We start from the raw sequence: 19,139 nt of genomic DNA, 5'->3' as shown, positions 1-19,139 counted from the left end.
TGTGCCCAGCTGTATCTTAATTGGGCATTACAATTTTTACTCGTGACCAGTGCCACACTGGCCACGTGGCGGCATAAGAGAGGACGAAAAAGTAAATACCTCACGTGATCTGATCACTGGTTCAGAAGAAGAAGAGGATGAAGTGAAATGCACGTTATGTGCTAGCATTTGAGGAGCAAACGAGCTGGCATTTGAATGATACAGGGCATTTTAACCTCTTGTTCTCGCCACGGCTACGCCTAGCACCATGCCGGCCCAGGATACGGAGCGGTCGGCAAGGGATGACCCAGAAGCACCGGAAACGTGCGCAGCGACGCACCCGGCGAGCTCTGCACGAGCATTCGTCCTTTTCAACGATGCCCGCACGGCCATCCAAGAAAGCATCTACGCCATCCTTGGACACGGCAACTTCCAGCGGCGCCTGCTCTTCACCGGCATGTTGTCCGTGGTGGTGCTGCTGCTACACGCGTTCGCCCACTTCTTGATCGGCCGCGACGTGGACCACTGGTGCCGGCCGCCAAACGAGCTCAGCGCGATGTCCATAGAGGCGTGGAGGAACGTGGCCATACCCCTTGAGGCTGACGGCAGCTTCAGCCAGTGCACCGTTTACGACCCACCGTTGCCGACGGTGAGAACTCTTGCTTATCAGCAGGGTATATGTAAAGTGCTTTATTTTATCGTTAGCGGAATGTTTTTGGAAACACCCAGTGGCATATATGTAGCGCAATTCTATTTTTGGAGCTACGGATTACTCGCACCGGCAGATAATATTTGCACGAGAAGCAAAAATGAATATTAGAATAAATAACACGTTTTGTTTATTAACTTTAAAACTAATTACTTTACGGCAAATATTGCAATTTACGAATTTTATGCGTGACGTCCGAAGCCATATTAACGCAGAACGAATTCTGAGGGTCTCACCAGATCGGAGGCATGCGTTGGCAAAATTTGCGATGAAATGCATCGATGTCCCAGTAATTTTTGACCTTCAATGTATCAAACGGCGTTTTGTTCAAAAGAGTCTCCGTTGCCCCTGAAAGAAGAAGCATTGCTTGGCATAGCAAATTAGGCAGCTATGCTCAGTAAGGTTAGTAGTTTTATCAGCTGTGTAAGCAGATATTACCATTCGCTTACTAACTAAATTAACAAGCACGGCGTGATGAGCGCACAGGCAACCATGAACAGATCTCACTCATGAGCGCGGACGCTCGGTGTCTGAACGCTGGCGTGATGGCAAGCGAAAGCAGCGGCATGTTAATTGATATAGGACATTTTCAGCCATACTAGGTATTCGGCCGCACCATGCACTGCCGCAGCCGGAGTACAAGCGGAGGCGCATAATCTAAGCATTACATGGCCAACCCAACTACATTCTAAAGCAAAGCTTTATTTGCCTCTTCGACTATTGCCCTGCTGCTGCTGCCGATTACACGCCGCGTCGGGTGGTGCTTCAGAGCATATGTACACGCGACAGCAGCGTGGCTGAGAGGAAACGCGAGGCGAGAAACACGTTTTCACCTTTGCAAAGCATGGAACCTGCACAATGCCCACTGGAGCTCCCTGGGCGTCGTCACAATAGCGGCTTGACGGCTTTAATTATCCGCGACACCTTGCAAAAGCATTGCAGAGACTGCACCGCTTACCTTTCAACTAATGTACAACCGTCCAGAAATCAAGTGTATCGAACGATTGTGAGAAGGGGGAGAGGAGGCAGATAACGGGTAGAGCCGACGCGGCACTCTTTGCTGGCAATTCGCATACATGGGGGTACGGCGGGAAAGGCAAAAGGTGACGTGGGAAGGCGAGGAATCGCAGCTACTAGGGTACCTCAACGCGCACTCCCCCGAGGCACCGTAGCTACAGCTAGAAACCGCAAAATTTGCGGAAAAACCGGATAAATTGAAGTTCAAGAAACAGCAGACTTCCGCTATTTCTGAAAAATAAACACAATGCGAATTTGTGAAGCGGACAACTGACTCACGGTACGCAGACTCAAAGCCGCAATAAAGTACCGCAGCGTCTAAGCGACATCATAGCACTGTAGAGCCTATAGGCGTCGCACTCCGAATCAACATGTCTGTTCTCGCCGTGGTACCTTTGCGGCTATGGCATCGCTTGACATCGCAAGTTCGATCCCGACCCTGGTAGCCGCACTTTGATGAGGGTTAAATTGAAAAACACCTGTGTACTTAGGTTAAGGCACTCGTTAAAGAATCCCAGTGGTCAAAAATTATACTGTACTGTTTGACTACGGCTTGCCTCATGATACTACTGTGGTTTTGGCACGTATAGTGCCGTAATTCAAGTGAAGTTTAACGCTTCTACCATGATGCTAAGAGCCGTGTGAGGTAATGACAATACCACCTTTTGCTGAGGTTATGTACGATGGCTCACAACCACGCCTCAACCAGAAGCTTCTCCCCGTGGGTTCTGTGTACTGCGCAGACAAACAGCAGTCATTCACGCATGGTAAAATTTACCGTGAAATCACCACTCTCATATTAAACCGACGTGCTGCCTGGACGTGCTGCAACATGATACGCTCGCACACAGTGGGCGTGACGGGATGAGTACGTGGCGTACATGTGAGATCTACTCAGAGCACCTTATTTTGAAAGCAAACCTCCATTTGATCATTCACTGCTAGAACCCTTTTGTCCATCTCGTCACCCTCATGCTTCTCTGATGTCAATCCGCGCACCCTTCGGAGCTGAGTACCCTATCAAGCGCTAATACTCTTCTTCACACATGTAGCATTTAGTGGATAAGGAAAGTAGTCAACAAAAGTCTGCCATAAAGAAGTGTTTGAAATTCTTGATATTTTTCGCAAACAACAAGGGGTGGCGAAATGTGTGGAAAATAGTTTAAGTGATATTGAAGTCACTGCTACAACGTTTCGTGACTTCGTGTGTCATAATCGGACTTTCTAGCGTCACATTTACGCCTGGGCACACTTATATTAACACTTGTACCATTCATAACAAAGGAACAATCAAAACATCACTTTGTTCTACAATAGGACGTCAGCAGTTTGGGGGCAGTAAACCTGTCTCCAGCAGAGGACTTTTAGAATTCAGAAATCTTGGCCGCTTTTCGCTGAGCTTCTTTGCCAGGATTATTGTTTTCTCTTACGTAGCTGCAGCGCCTAACATCTAGTTGGCTTTCACGACAACGCTTCTGCATATTCGACAAAGAGTTAGACGCACTTAAAAGCGCTTGGAAAACTGAGCCGTGTCTTTTCAAGCGACGATCTTTAATTTGTCACCTTAAAATCCCAGCCGGAAAATTCCGAAGAGATACGCCTCGTGGTGCCGTGCCGCAAGTGGGATTACGACACCAGGGACGCCAGCGACAGCATCGTGAGCCGGTGGAACCTAGCAATAAGCGCTGGCTCCACAAGTTCACCAACATTGCCAACATGCTGGGAGCTGCATTGCTCGTGCCGGCCGCCGGCTTCGTATCCGACAGGATCGGCCGCCAGCTGGCCATCATGGGCAGCGTGTTGTGCCTCCTGGCATTTAGCGTAGCCTGCAGCCTGGCGCAGACATTCGTCATGTTCCTGGTGACACGTTTCTGTATCTCCGCGTCCAGCTGCTCGGTTCAGGTGCTCATGTTCATTCTCATCTACGAAGTGACCGGCAACCAGAACCGGGCCACGTACGGTGTCCTGGACACAGCGGTGGGCACGACGCTGGTTCCACCGGCTTTGCACGTGCTGTCTTTGCTGGAGCCACAATGGCTCACGGCACACTTGCTCCTGCTGGTGCCTACGTTCATGCTGGTCCTCTGGTGCTGCCTCCTCGACGAGTCCCCCAGCTGGCTTCTCTGCACGGGACAGCCTCACGCCGCGGAGATGGCTATCGTGGCAGCGGCGACTAGCAACGGCTTGAGCGCGAACAAGGCGAGAAATTCCTTCAGAGCGCTCACATCTCAGATCCAGAAGCGTGAGACCGCTAACCTATACAGTACAACCATCATGAGCACCGACACGTTCCTGCACGAGCCGGTTTTTCGCTGGGGCGTCCTGTCGGTGCTCCTGTCATGGTTCAGCGTGAATCTCGCCTACTACGGTCTCGTCCTTCTCAACGCCACGACCGGCCACTTCTGGCACACAGTGCACATGGTCGTCCAGGCGTCGCTCTACGCGAGTGTCTGCTGGTACATCCGTAACCACGGACAGCGCGAAACGCTCTCCATACTGCTCGTCCTTCTGTGTGCCTCCGCCATCGCGCATGCCGCCGCCTCCGTGGCGATGGCGTCACCGCTCTCATCTGCAATCGGCATCGTCGTCGAAAGTCTGGCGTCCGCTGCGCTAAGCGTCAACTACGGCTACACGGCGGAGGTTTTCCCCACCACCATACGGAGCTTGGGGCTCACCACCTCGTATGCATTCGGCCGCATGGGGGTCATCATGGCCTCGGTCATCGTGGTGTTGTGCGGCGGCCCCAGCGAAGCCGGCATGCCGCTGAACGTGGCGGTGGCTTTCTTGGCTTTGTTGAGCGGGGTTTTCATCCAGTGGCTGCCAGAGATCTTTGCCCAAAAAAGGAAGGAGCATCGTCATCGGAGTGAAAGAGAACGCAAGGAAGCTATATTGACTTCACTGTCGTCCACCATCAAGCCAACTAAGCGTTCCAAGAAAACTCGCCGAAAGTCTTCAGTATCGCTCGGTTCGACATCGTCGAAGTTCCATACTTCAGTGAATCGTCAGGCGAGCGGCCTGTAGGGTTGACACGCCTGAATTAGAGGAAAATATTATTATATCTCCATTTCTTTTCCTAATTATGTACGAGTTAAGGGCAGGTTGCCATTTTATTGAGTTTGTCGTTTGTGAACATTTTTTCCGCACTGTGCACTGGTGTTTTTATGGAACTACGAGTCTCTCATTGATGAAATGTTTTTCAGGTGCATGTTGACTCCTGACAGACGATTGCGTGTCAACGCACAAGTGAACAGTGAGACACTCTGGCATGTGCACATTCTTTCCGATTCATTCACGCACATTTTCCGATCAAACTAGGCCTCTACCCAAGATCTTATATTTCGAGATCCTTGCTGGGGAAGCACAGGCGACAAGGGCGAACATATCGTAGTACTGCTGACTGAAAGCCACGAATGTATAGAAAAGCGATGGTTCAGGATGTTACCCATTCACGGGAATGTTATCGCGTAGTTCTGCTCAAGTGCTTCGCGGATTTGCTTAAGTCGCTCACATTCCTTGTATTAAGCCGCTGTAGCAAACGTGGCGTATAAACATTTGCCTTGTTGTCGTCAAGGGAGCTCGCAGCCACCTGAAAATTGAGAGGGTCTGCTGCTTCGCCAAATTGCAAGGGTTTTCATTGAATCGTATGGAGCTCAGTTAGGAAAGTTCGCAGGACGAGACCTTAGGAAAAAGACGGCATGCAGTATCTCCACATTTCGATTTTAAATGTACACAACTTCGCTTACAATTTGCTGTGTGGGAGCGAATGATCCATTTTCAAAGCTACTTATCCCGTCGTAGCTGCTGGCTGCACTCCGATTGAAAGAACTGTGAAAAGTTGACCAATAGCGAAATGTATGCCCTGCCTGTATGCGTACGCATTGCGAAGGGGCTCAACACGGAAGGCCAGTTCTTTCTCTAGACAAAAAATTTATCCGATCCGTGCTCGCCCCCAATTCGCGTTGCACGTGAACCGCAACCAGGCCAGATTCTGACGAATCAGGCAGAACAATGGCGTACGCTTCTCACAATATTACGCATAGATCAGCTTGTATAATGGCCACGTATTAGCGAGTTTCTTGGTAAGCGCGGTGACTTATCCCTCGTTTAAGAAAAATTTATCCTTCGTCGGATGATGGTTATATGCATGCTGCTGGCCGAGAACCGCGGAGGAGATAAATGATGATGATGATGATGATGATGATGATGATGATCTCGTGTTGTGGCTCATAACCACAATGGGGATTGGCGAAGAATTGCGTGCTGAAATAATTACCTATTCTTCTGAAGTGTTACAAATTCGATGAAAAAGAACGAAAGAAAAGGAAACATACAAAAACAAATTACAAGAGAAAAATAAAAGAAAATTTATTCGTTTTGTTGATTGTAACCACAAACGGCATCAAACACGTCCCACTGGCTGTCCCTTATAACTGACGCACCGAAAAATGGCATGATTTCTGATGATAACATTAGACCTAATTTAGCAAGCGGAAGTTCTAGATGTCTTTTTCTTAACAATTTGTATCGCCGAAATACCAAAAAATAGTGATTAGTGATCCTGTTTCATGGCAGTGTGGACACAGAAGCGATAGTGTCAGACCAGTCCTGTGTAAATATAGGTTTAATGGATGTACACGGCAGCGTAATCTCGTGATCGTTACTTCTGGTTGTCTTGATGGACACCACTGGATTTTTCACGAAAATATTAGGTGCTAATATTCTGTCGATATTTTTATCAATTCATTGACATCTTTATGAATCACGAAAATTTTAGGTGCTAATATTCTGTCGATATTTTTATCAATTCATTGACATCTTTATGAATTGAATATTTTCTATATCTAATTGTTGTTATGTGCGCTACTGATGGAAGAACCATCATTATAGGTCCACTCAGGGCTGCTCACGCTAATGAGTCTGCCATGTCATTTGAATGTAAGCCACAGTGGCCAGCTACCCTTAATAGTTTTAGAGAATGCAACAGTGGAGCAACCAATGTTAGAAACGTCTTTAGAGTTGGCGAATTGGATGAAGCGGTAAGTGAAGCACAGACCGAAAGCGAGTATGTTATAATAACCGAACTTATTGAGTTCGAAAGAAGTTTCCGAAGCGCTAAAATAATTGCTAACAGCTCGGCTTCAAGAACGGGTGTGAAATCGGGCAGTCTCAAGGAGAATGACCAGTCAAGCGGAAGCGAGTAAATGTCTACGCCCGCCTTTTTGTTGTTCAATGAAGCGTCTGTAGCTATTTTGGTATTTGCTTGTACGTGTGCAAGGTAGTCTGGCCACAGGTTGTGTTAAAAAGTAACTGATTGAAACTTAACTTAGAGCTTGGCGGGAAAATGTCACCAAAATCTATCTTAATATTCAGATTTCATTCGGTTGGTGGAATTACCTCTCGAATGTTCACATTCAAGCTATTCCAATGTTTATGTACGAATACAATCTGTGGAGTGTGAAAGCGAGGCCAATGAGCAAGAAAGATGGGATTTGGATCCTTAATAAAGGCGTATTCAGATCGTCTAAACAGCCAGCTGTAAAATTTAGGCAATGCTTAAATTGTTAAGTTGAGAAATCTGCAGGGCAATATTGGAAGGCGCGCATCTTGATAGATGACATTAATAGCCACAAACTTGCAAACTCTCAGACACAGGCATAGGGCCTCACGCTCCAAAAGAACCAGAGGCTTTATTTTATAAGCAGGGCCGCCGGAGAACAAGACACACCCAAATTCCAATATGGAGCGCTTATATATTTTATTAATCATCAACGGTGAATCCCTACGTAGTCCATATTGTCGGTTACTAATTCTGCTCAGAATACCTAAAGCACGTTGTGCCTTGCACGCTACACTTTCCATGTGTGAACTCCAGTTCAGTTTTCTATTTATATGAGAGACTTTCTAAATATTTTAGAGACTCAACTTGTGGAATCGCTTCTTGCATATAAGCTTTAGAAATCGAAATCAGATCCATGACCGGGAACAGTAAAATTGCACTTTTGCTTACATTTAATGACATACAAATTGTCTGACGCCATGCCTCAAGCATACTCATGTATCTTTGTAATTTTTGGTATAAAGCGTTAATGTCACTCTCAGCTGCAAAGAATGCATTGTCATTTGCATACACGTAAACGTGCACGTCCTGAGCAGTGAGGATGGAGCACATTATTATTTTAAATCATATTGGGGACTGCTCGTTATGGAACACCGCGAGTCTGTCTAATTTTAGACGAGGAACATCCGTCCTTGAAGCAATAAAATTCTCTTTATCGCAAAAATTCTGCCAACCACAATATAGTATACTTCGGGAAATTACGAGGCTGCAGAACATCCAGTGAAATTGAATGTTCAACGCTGTCATAAGCTTTAGCTATATCTAATTTCACTAAAGCGTAATACTGTCTCCTTTTCCGGGCAAGTTGGATGCGGCTTGCTAAATCAGCATGGGCAGATCATATTGAGCAATTAGCTGTGATGCCTTTTTGATTTAGACCTAATAATAAATTATTCGTCATGCAGATAGTAATTAAGCAATGTAATACCCTTGACCATATTGGCTTGACCATATATGGCTTGACCAAATTAGAAGTAAGAAAAATAGGTCTCTGTTAAAACCTACTCCTTGTTTTTTAGGTATCGGGTATCCAATAGCCACTTTCCAATATTAAGGGATCCAAGCTTTGTTTAATAGTTTATAACGTTTAGAAGGTCTCAGGAGATAGAGCGAATAAAATTTTTATCATGTGGATGGCAATTCCATCAGGACCAGAGGCTGGCAAGGGTAAGTTTCGAATCTTTTGAGCTAATTCAGGCAATGTAACTTCAGTAAACACTGATGTTGGGGCTAATTTTTGCAAATTATAGGACATCGACGACGTGGATCTACTCTCCAAGCCTTTAACGAGGAGTTCACGAGATTTTCTCACTTCATCAGAAGACAGATTGACATAGTCACTATTAGTTGTCGATGGCAGAATTTTACGATATTTCATATATCTAAACAAGGATTTTTTTTTATTTTTGGATTTAGAAAGGAAAGCGTAGTGTTTTCTGTCATTAGCTTCTTTAGCTTGACAAACTGTACGTTTAAATACAGCAGCGTGAAATTTGTGATCAGACTAATTTTTGGGGCACTGGTTGTAAAGGAGCTGCTTCCAAGCTGGGTGTTGGCGTCGGTGGTCTCGCGTGCAATCTTTATTCCACCGAGGGTTATAAGACGCTTTTTATGCAGATGTTACACTGAATACAGTCTCTTTGTATGTTGTTTTTATTACCGCACAAAATGTCATAGCCTTTGTGTTTTCATGCCCTTCAGAATAGGAAGCCAAATGCACCTGAATATCGGATTTAAATTTATCATAATCGACAAATACGCGTACCTGGGAGCATAATCGCATAATCGGGCAAGCAATTTCAAAGATTATTGGAAAGTGGTCACTCTTGGTGGCACAGTCCAAGACTGTCCAGAATGACCTAGTGAGGGACGAACTTACGAAACATAAATCCAATGCTGAGCGGGACTGTTTACAAATATACGTAGGAATTCTAGAGTTCAGACAACAAAGATTATTATATATTGTCCAATCCCACAAGCGTTTGCCACATTGGCCAGTTCGAAAGCCCCAGCACATATGATGGGAAATGATATCTCCAACAAACATTTTGTCCTTACGACATGAAGTCACTGCTGAATCCAAACATCGAGTGTTCTCCACACCCGCAGGAAAGTATAAATTTAATAACGAGAAAGGTAGACACCCTGGTATGGTTATATCTAATGCACAAATTTAAATTTCTGGAGTTTATAAGAGATAATTCCGTTAGTGCTAAAGAAAGCTAGACCTCCGCCCTTCAATAGGCGGTCCAGTAGGAAAGATCGGTAGTTGTTTAATTAAAAAATTTATGTCCTCAAAGCCATGTTTCTTGCAAAGCGATAATATTCGGAGAGAATTTCGATGATAAGTACAATAAATTTGTTGCTGCAGGGTGTATTGATCGGCAATATAATGAAGAATTTTGAGAAGTTCTATGGTTGCGAGAGTATGCTCAGTAACTGCCTTACTTGAAATGCTTTCCTTTAAGAAATTTTCCTTTGTAAGGCTGTCTTTCAGTTATTTTTTGTCTTTGACTTAGGTACAGTCGTAACTTTTTTTGACAAGGAGGATCTGCATCGTTTTAACAATCGAGGATGCATGTTCATTTCATCTCCGCCCTGTGTGTTATCATAGAAGCCTGCGCATTGGCTCTGGTTGAGACCGACGGATGGGCCTACAACTTGGGCATCTTGGGACGTGAAATTCAGTCCACGTCCTTCAGTTGAAGGACGTGGACAGTCAGTTGTTTGAGAACTTATACCAACTGCTGTTGTTGTACCGAATATCTGCGCCATCTGGCTAGTGAGAATTTGTGTCAAGGACTCGCAAAGGTTTCCAGCTAGGAGCTCTATAGCTTTTCCATTGCCCTTTCCACAGCATCAGCAATAGAAAGTAAAAAAGACGCATCTGTTGCTGCCGCCTGGCGGGCTGGGACACCGGCGTATCCCTGTGTCTAAGCATGAATTTCAGTTACGGCTTCTCTACGGGAGCAACGTCTTCGTTCAACGATTTCCAGGATATGAATTTCCCGTGCCTTTGGTGAGCCAATTAGAATAATAAGCAGAGTGCGCGTCATTGCAGAGACAGCACCTTTCTTACTTGCTTTTGCACTCGCTAGAATTGTGCTCTCCACCACAAATTCGGCACCTGGGAGCAGATCTACATTTTTTAAAGTGTATTCATAACACCAGCTCTTCACACACTGGAGGGGAAGAGGGGACAGAGGTTCCACTTTGTAGATTAGAGGCGATGCCTTAGTCTTTGATGGTTGAATTGTCCCTGCAAATGTGGCTATGACTGACTCAGTAGGGATCATGTTTAGCTCGACCACACGTCCACACCTATATACTGAAATTACACCCGCCGGTGAAAACATCTCTAATACTTCTGCCGGCGCCATGCTCACGTCGACGGCGCGGGCAAGCCCCTTCACATTTGTCTTGTGAGGAAGAATAAATGCGCTCACTGGATTGGCGGCAAACAGCGAACACTTTAAAAGGTCTTGTACACAGGACTGGTCTGCAGGAAAGCAGAGGATGCTACATCTGCCAAACTGGCGGACCTCAGTGATGTTCAGGAAATCGGCCGTTGCTTATCGCAATTCCGCCTGAATCGCTTTTGGATTCTTCATCCGTATGACTCCTTCATTGGTTCCAACAAGATCCACAGGAACTGATGGGACGCCGTTGCGTAGAAACAGATCCACAGGTAACTGCTGCGGGAGAATACAAGCGAACCTCTGGCCCTGGTGAAGAAGAGGGCATCTGCTTGGCCTAATAACCTAAATAATAATGAGACTAGCAAACAGATAACAATCGATAAAAAAACAGCTACTAAATCCTTGGCAAAAACCCTCGGAGGCAAGAATAGCTCCACTGGAAGTGGCACTGTGCCGCGCCGTTCGAACCTTCTCAAGCTCTCTTCCTCGTCCTGCTGCTTCCTCATCGCCAGTCACGATTCAGCCGACCTTGTACACCCAACGCACGCTTGAGAGCAGCAATATACCACTGCGCAACCGCGATGTCACGTGTTTTCTTTTTTCATATTTCGCAGGCTTTCATTGTAACCCCAAAAAAAGGACTACATGAGACGTATCGTACAGAAATAACTCGATCCGTGGTTTCTGAAGGTGCTCTACAAATCTGGGTATCATAGTTGGGGTCCTCAGCCAATAATGGAAAAGTTGTTTATTTAAACCTAATTAATTATTAAGTTACAGGGAAAACAAAAAGCTGCCTGAGTTACTATAGGCCAGTGCGAAGAGTATGCGTTCGGTTGAATTCGCTTGCGACGCGCCTTTCATGTTTAAAATCTTGGCTCAAATTACATGGGACACCCTCTACATATACATAATGCTATCGCATTCCTCTCGCATTTACTGCTAAATGGCCAATGAATTGGTTTGAGAGGCCTACCTTTTGTTGTTCTTTCTTTAGCGACCTTCACGTAGTCAAGGTATTGATGCAGTGAATGATGCCGAGATAATAACGGCCACCACACATAATAAATTCAGCGCTTTTCATGAAAAGCATATTAATAACTTTAACGCACACCCGATAAAAATCTTCATTGGAATCCTGTTTTATTCCACTTTTATTGCTTTACATAGAGTTCAGAATTTCACAGCCCCTGATTATGCTTTCTTCGTTTAAAGGGACGTTTGCCTTGCAGAAACGCGACAGCAGCTTCAGCCACACTTGTGTGGGAAAAAAGAAGTCATTTAAGCAATTTTTTTTCACTGTGAACAATGTGTAAGCGACGAGGTCAAGAAGCTACCGTGTGCGATTACGGCAGGAATTTCAAAGAAAATCTTTCTCGGCGTCCTTCGTAGCTCGAACTAGATGAGGGGACGAGGAAGACGACGTCAGATTGTCTAAGAGTGCTCGTGCCATAGTACGAGACTGATGCGAGTCCAGTAGGAGCGCTGTATCCGCACATCGCTCCTTGTGAATGGCTTGCGGATGGTACTGGTCACTCCTCAAATAACTGTCGCCGTCTTGCGATGTTGTCGCAGCTATGTATGGCAAGGCCATTCTAGTATTGCACCTGCTTCCCACTGAACCTGACCGCTTATTGTGCCATTGTCCTCAATTTCAAGCACAAATACAATCTTTGTCCAACACATTGAGGAAATTAGCTGATCGTCCTCTGAGTGAACAGACAGTACTAGAGCACCGTCCACACCGATCATCGGCTCAGTAGGCATTGAAGGCACTTTTGTGGTTTCTCAGGACATCTGGTTTGCGCGAGCGGCTTTAACTCAAGTACTGTCCGTACACGTCTCTACACCTCTCTCCCTTCTCTCTTTTCCCCTTCTCCCTTCCACCAGCGTAGGGCAGCCAACCAGACTCTTGACTGGTTAACATCCCTGCCTTCCTATATTCCTCTCTCTCTCCTCCCACTGAACCCCGACGAGTCCCCACTATGGGCACACTATCGTCATGCGTCCCAAACGCGAGAATAAAGGTGAAAAATAATTAATACTCTGCCGGAAAATAAGTGTTAACAACGTGCGGAGACATGATTATTAATAATATTTCGTCCATTTAGGAGCTGTCTACAGGCAGCGACAACATAACGAAAGAAAAACAACTTTCGCACTCTTTTTACTGGGTCACAGAAACGTCAGAGAGCTCTGAAAGTCCACCTGTACAGTTATCGTACCTCTCGGCGCTCGTATTGTGACCGAAGACAGTGCGTGCGCGCGTGTATAATTAAGGAACACGCACTGTGTACCATACAGTGGCTCCTTTCCAATTTTAATGTGCTTCGCCGCATAGTGGTGTTGGCTGTGGGGCAGCCGAGATAAGGAAACCTTCCATAGTGCAGCGCATGTTCGACATTTTGCCTCACACGCTCTCCTTAACGAATGTCTCTATCTGAATCGAACTCAATTAGGCCTACGAGAGCTAAACACGAATGGCTTGGATTTAAATCGGGCTTGGGCTAGCTACCTAGCGCATAATGGCCGTTACGATGTAGACGTGTTGCCTGACGCGGTTTATATTGTTCTTTTTTTTTTTCGTAGTGGGGTTGAGGTTGGGGGGAGGGGGGGTTTCATGGGAGGTTTATTGTTGTGTCCGTAAAATCGGGAGGACTGGTCGGAATTCGGAACTCTGTACGGAACACATAGCTAAAAATGGCAAGTGTGCAAGGATACGCAACTTTATGCGCATATATTTATTTATGCTGCCACAAACCAGCCTTTGACATAATTTAGAAAATAAAACTACACCGCGATGTCTGCTCAGTACCACATTTACAGCTCGAAAGTTGGCTTTGGCCGAATATCCACTATACCAGTCCGTCTGTCCATCACATGGCTGACACTCGTCGCCGCCGTCATTTACGTGTCCCTTTTACAGCCTCGGCGTTACCTTCGCTTATGGCAAAGAAAGGTGAGTTTGCTCACCATCGCCACTGCAGTTAGAACTCATTACCCAGGGGCAAAGTGTAGTTTGGCGCAGCGTGTCTTAAACACTGCTGTACCACATAAGGCGGCAGGCGTGTTGCACGGAAGGAAGAAGCCGCAAGTTGTCCCATACACACACACCCGGTTACGCATAACCCGTAGAAGGTTTTGAACCATCAGGTCACAAGCGTGGCATTTTCGGCACCGAAAAAACTTGCACCGCTGTGTTCGCGCATTTCCCGCGATGAACGCACCAGCGGATGTAGAAAAAGGCTTGAAAAGCTGTATTTGCGCTGGGCTGTGGCATTGGTATATGGGATCCTGCTAACTTGTTTAAAATCCTACGCAGAGCACACGAAGCGCTGCGCAATCGACCACGCACGAGAGCCTCTGCCGACTATCGAAAAGAAGGAAATGGCCCATTTCCCCTTGCATTCCGCTGCCTTCAACTGTCAGGCGCAATTTCACCTTACCAAGGTGCTAGGAAGAAGCACGAATGCATGAGCCGGAGAGATTTTGGAAGCGTTTTCATCAAAAGAAGAGAGGCAGCGCCTGCGTAAGTGGCGCATCTATATTGCTGTTCAGTGCAGAAATGTCGTTTTTTTATTGATCAGGTGCATTAGAAAGTTCTGTGGAGAGACGAGGAAGGGTATCTGTCCTTCTTCCTTTCTTTCTTTCTTTCTTTCTTTCTTTCTTTCTTTCTTTCTTTCTTTCTTTCTTTCTTTCTTTCTTTCTTTCTTTCTTTCTTTCTTTCTTTCTTTCGAAGCAGCATATTATTCATTTTCGATGAATATTAAATGTCGTCACCGGACCATCCAGGCCGAACTTGGCTGAACACACTCCGGAGTCGCCCACTGCACGGCGTGCCTCATAATCGGATCGTGATTTTGGCACGTATAGAGTCCCCGAATTTAATTAATCGGTTTTCAATTACAGATCACTACGATAGCGGTGGACCCGATTGTTGATCGTCGAGTCTGAAGTGAACACGCCTTATGGGTCAAGTTCATCTCCTTATATTCATGTGTGACTGTCGCTTTACATTCGTACAACACCGTCCACGACTCATACTCGCAATTTGAGCAGACAGGAATGTTTGCTATAGAACCGGTGACGAGGTCACTAAACTAGGCTTTGATCGAGCGGCCTTGCCAATACCTTCGAAAAGAGTAATCGCGTATTGCGCTGATGAATAGAGAGCGGCAGCTGAGCCCCTTACGGTCCGCTCCGCTCACAGCAGTGTATCCTAGTGATTTGCATACGGCAGCTTAGCGAAAACACTTGCGCTCATGCGCGCACAACGTTCATGCTGGCAGCAGCACCTAGAAGCTTCGCCTCCCTCGCTCGGCTAGAAAGCCGATTGAACTGTTCACAAAGGTGGATCCACTTGGCTGTCCACTGTCCGATCGGAGCCACGTCGAGGGCACGCGTAGCTCGCGTCTCGCGAACGCGCGCTCAGTTTCTCTGCACTGCCTCGGAGCGTGCGATCTGAGAGCAGCGGCGCGTAAGCGACAGATCTCCTAAACCTGCCTGATAACTCGAGACCAGTGATAATTTGGCGACGAACAATCACTACTGCATAAAGCGAAACGACTTACGCATGGCAACATGAAACTCGCCTGTTTATTGGCACGTCCACTCTTTTTTTTTTTTACCTGTTCTCTGCCACTTTAATGTTTTCGAGTTCTTCAGTTTGGAACGTGGCGGCCACGAGATCAGCGAGAATACTATCAGGCGTCTGGCTCCGTGCTCACTGCGACGTAAGCTTGGTATAAACAGCCTCGTACAGCCAATGGAGTGCGGCGTTCATCTTCTTTGCGTCGTGTAAGGGAATGGCCAGTTGTTCCACAACACAAGTCTGAAACGAAACACATAGTTTTTTTTCTTGCGCTGTCAGACAAAGCGAGCGCTAGTAATGACATCATCGATTATGAGTTCATGAAAAGATTCACCTTACTGAACGGCTCTATGCTCACGGACAAAGTTCGCGTAGTGAAACTACGTTAAATAACATGATAGCCCTGCGTGCGCGTGGAATTGGCCCAGCATGAAAAACGCGCACATGATCGGGTACAGACCCTGTCAAGCTTTTGGCTCTTACTCTGTGCCCCCTGCATTTTGTACGTGCTATATTGTAACATAATGCCAAAATAAAATGAATGAATGAATGAATGAATGAATGAATGAATGAATGAATGAATGAATGAATGAATGAATGAATGAATGAATGAATGAATAGTGGTTTTCCCTACTTGGCGACAACAGCAGTGTTCTTTGTCTATTTTTTTAACGCACAATACCTGGCACTGCGTACGTAGCAGCAAGGCACTAAGCAACCTCGGATGCAGGTCGCAGTTCTGTGCTAGGCCTCAGTTTGCTGCACACAAATCTGCAGCATGTAATACCGTAAAAGCGTCTATGCCCGGAACTGAACTCGCATTAAAGCTTGCCTCCACTGTTTGGCGAGTACTTCTGCACACTGGCCTATCATGGCCGCCTCCCTCAAGGTTCAGTTTTTTGTTTACTTAAGCTTTACTTCTAGAGTACCGTGCGAAAAATGCGGGAACCGAGGAATCGCTTTGCTCTCTATCATGTAGTTTCATCAGGTATCGTAAATTCGAAGGAAAAGACTGCAATACATTCACAGTAGTAAGGGAACTTTAAATTTACGCCATCTGTTTTGTATAAGTTCTTGAAAATTGCAAAATAAAAGCAAAACTCACAATGTCAAGTTGAACAGATCTTGAAGTGCACCGGTACACACACAAATGTCTACAGAAAGGCACACCGGACAGCGCCTCGCTCACAACTGAAAATGTTTATTGAACACAACCACTATATACGTTGTTACACGAGCTCATGCGCACGCATAACAGAGCATAGATTTAAGTTAAATAAACGGAACCACCCTTGACAGAATGTCTTACAATGCAAGCAAAAACGCAGTGAAATGCTAATTGTCCCTAATTATTAAAGTAGGCCAAATGCTTATGGTCATTTTCTGTCACAGGTGGCCCTGCTCTTTGATCTTGCCTCTATGCATTGCTTCGCGTGTGCATGAAATCCCATAACTACCATGAATTCCTTGTGTTGAATAAATTATTGAGTTGTTAGTGAAGCGGCTGTTATGTCTGTTTTTCTGTAACCATTTCTCTGTGTGCCGGTACGCTTCGACATCTGTTCAACATGAACTTTACCCACTAGCCCGGCACGCTATCATGTTTCTTCACATATCAAGTCTACAACTCTGCTATTCGGCAATAAACGATACAATACCACAATATTGTCAACTGCACTGCTTGAGACGTAAAACGGGCAAAATCGACGTGTTATACAGAACTCATGTTATATCACTCTTGTGTGTGCTCCGCATTTTTTTTTTTCAAAACTCTCGTAAACATTATAACAATGCCACATCAGATGTAAACTCACATATAACATTTACTCACTCTAATTTCTTTAGCAGACGCAATTTACAGAGCTGCTATGTTTGTTTTTGTACTAAGCTATGAATTTTCGGGCATTGTGCTTTAATATTCTTTTAAGGTTTTCGAATCACGGCAATCTTCTACAAATACGTAAAGAAGTTAAATCGTTGCGGCAGTTTTCTCTCTTTAAATGCAACAAGTTGTTGTTCAAGTCAGTTCAGCAGTTGCGTACAGTATTTATCCGTTTTACAAGCATCCGAATGTGGCAATCGGAGTTCGTGTCGAAGTGATGCTTCCTCCTAATTAGGCTGTGATTATGATGATGCCATGTTCATTCCCGTGCGCCTGGTGTCACACAGCATACTTAAGTATACCAGACGTGCCAGTGTAAATCACATCATTCTTGCAACACGCACCATCAACAGCCTGGTGACTGCGTCGCTGTTGAAGCTTTCGCTTCGTGCACGCCGAGGCTGCGAAAAACGGAAACGATAGTATGTGTTACCAGCCGAAGCCACACGTGGGACAAGCCATGCGCAATTTCTCGAATGCGAGGTTTGTTCTTTGTTTTCAACGACACAGTAAATGACAATACAGATCCGACGTTCTGAACAAGGCATTCCTTTCCCAAGCGCGGACGATCGGTCGCGCCACACTAAAATGGCAAATGAAGGCGGAAATCAAGTCAGGCTAGCACGGTGCGCGTTGTCGTTAAGCCGGCAAGACGCATTGGCATTGTGCGCAGGCTACGTTAGCGCTACCCCGGCACAACTCATAATCTCTACGACACGGCTTTACAGAGGACACAACTCTAACGCGGTTACTTACCATGTTCTCGGTCATGGACAAAGCACTGGAAACGTTGAGCTGTCAAGCACTAATCGAAACGGAGTGCAAGCCGTTGTTCGCGAAACATACTGGTTCACTAAATAACTCAGGTGAAGGTGCGAGACTTTCCAAAAACAAAGTATTTTGCGTCGGCTTGCGCTGCCATGATGTTGGAGTGATAGTTCTATGATAAGGAGGATATTTCGATATTGACTACAACTAGCATGATGGAAAAAATACCGCCCATGATGATGATGTTTGTCGGCATCCCCTCCGAAACGGGTCGGCAACAAATAGTCCCCTATCTTTCTTTAGCTAATCATTATTTATGCATCTATGGTAGCCTTGCAGTTTACTTATATCTCCAGCTAACCACGTTTTCAATAAAACGTTTATCTCTGTATTATACGGAAGAAAAAGAGTAAGCCGATCAGTGCGGAAGTGGAATTTTCGGCTCCCGCTTCTGTACACGTTTTCGAACTGATTTTTGTGATTTCTAGCAACTAAATGTTCACTATACGACGCAGTTTCTTCTAAGGAGCACACCGATGTTCAATTTTTGCCGGTCAGTGAAATCTTTTTTCAATTTTCCAGACTTTTTAGTTTGAACCACGCCGCGGCTCAGCTAGTCCTACCCGACTAGGCCTATCGTCGGCGGCGAGGACCGAGCAGGCCCAGGCCTCGTTCGTACGTGTGCGTGGCAGCATGCCCGCTATGGAGACAGTCGTGAAGGGAGAGGACATCTCCCGAGAAGAAGCGAATCGCCCAGGCTCGACGACGGCCATGGGCAGAAACAAGAAGGCCAAACCGGGACCGACCGTTCCGGACCGAGGCAACGAAGAACGAGCAGAGACGAAAGGCGGCCGCCGCACGGCCAGTGCGCCGAGCGCGGTCAAGAGCCTCGTCACCGCATAGAGGCTCCTCCGGCTACCGAGGGAGCACATTCGCATCATAGTAAGGCCGAGAGATGGCCTCGCCGTGAAAAAAGTCAGTCAAATATGCCTCGCACAAGCGCTAGTAATGGCGGCCTCGCTCACGCCGAACGAGACCGAGGAAGACATCGTTTGCCCCAACGCAACCCAGAACATTCTCATCGTGTCCACGCCAACCGAGATGAGCGCGAACGCATACGCCGGAGTTCACAATCTTCACCTAAGGGAAGGCGCATT

The 19,139-nt window shown here is 46.1% G+C and overlaps 1 protein-coding gene across 1 annotated transcript; it reads left to right on the top strand.

Moving 5' to 3' along the window:
* The first annotated feature begins 247 nt into the window (after positions 1-247).
* LOC142574681 (solute carrier family 22 member 7-like) lies at positions 248-18,885 on the top strand. Its single transcript, XM_075683715.1, has 3 exons — positions 248-628; positions 3,344-4,711; positions 18,574-18,885. Exons 1-3 carry the CDS (start codon positions 248-250, stop codon positions 18,883-18,885), a joined length of 2,061 nt encoding a protein of 686 aa, XP_075539830.1.
* Positions 18,886-19,139: the final 254 nt, after the last annotated feature.

This window comes from Dermacentor variabilis, chromosome 3, assembly GCF_050947875.1.
Source record: "Dermacentor variabilis isolate Ectoservices chromosome 3, ASM5094787v1, whole genome shotgun sequence".
Taxonomy (NCBI): domain Eukaryota; kingdom Metazoa; phylum Arthropoda; class Arachnida; order Ixodida; family Ixodidae; genus Dermacentor; species Dermacentor variabilis.
The sequence above is the reverse complement of the archived record's forward strand: the minus strand, read 5'-3'. Positions and strand labels throughout refer to the sequence as shown.

Excerpts from the sequence above, each read along its gene's own strand:
- LOC142574681 (XM_075683715.1), top strand. The coding sequence starts at position 248 with ATGCCGGCCCAGGATACGGAGCGGTCGGCAAGGGATGACCCAGAAGCA. Across the intron at positions 629-3,343 it reads ACGACCCACCGTTGCCGACG|GGACGCCAGCGACAGCATCG; the intron begins GTGAGAACTCTT and ends TTACGACACCAG. Across the intron at positions 4,712-18,573 it reads ATACTTCAGTGAATCGTCAG|TTTGAACCACGCCGCGGCTC; the intron begins GCGAGCGGCCTG and ends CAGACTTTTTAG.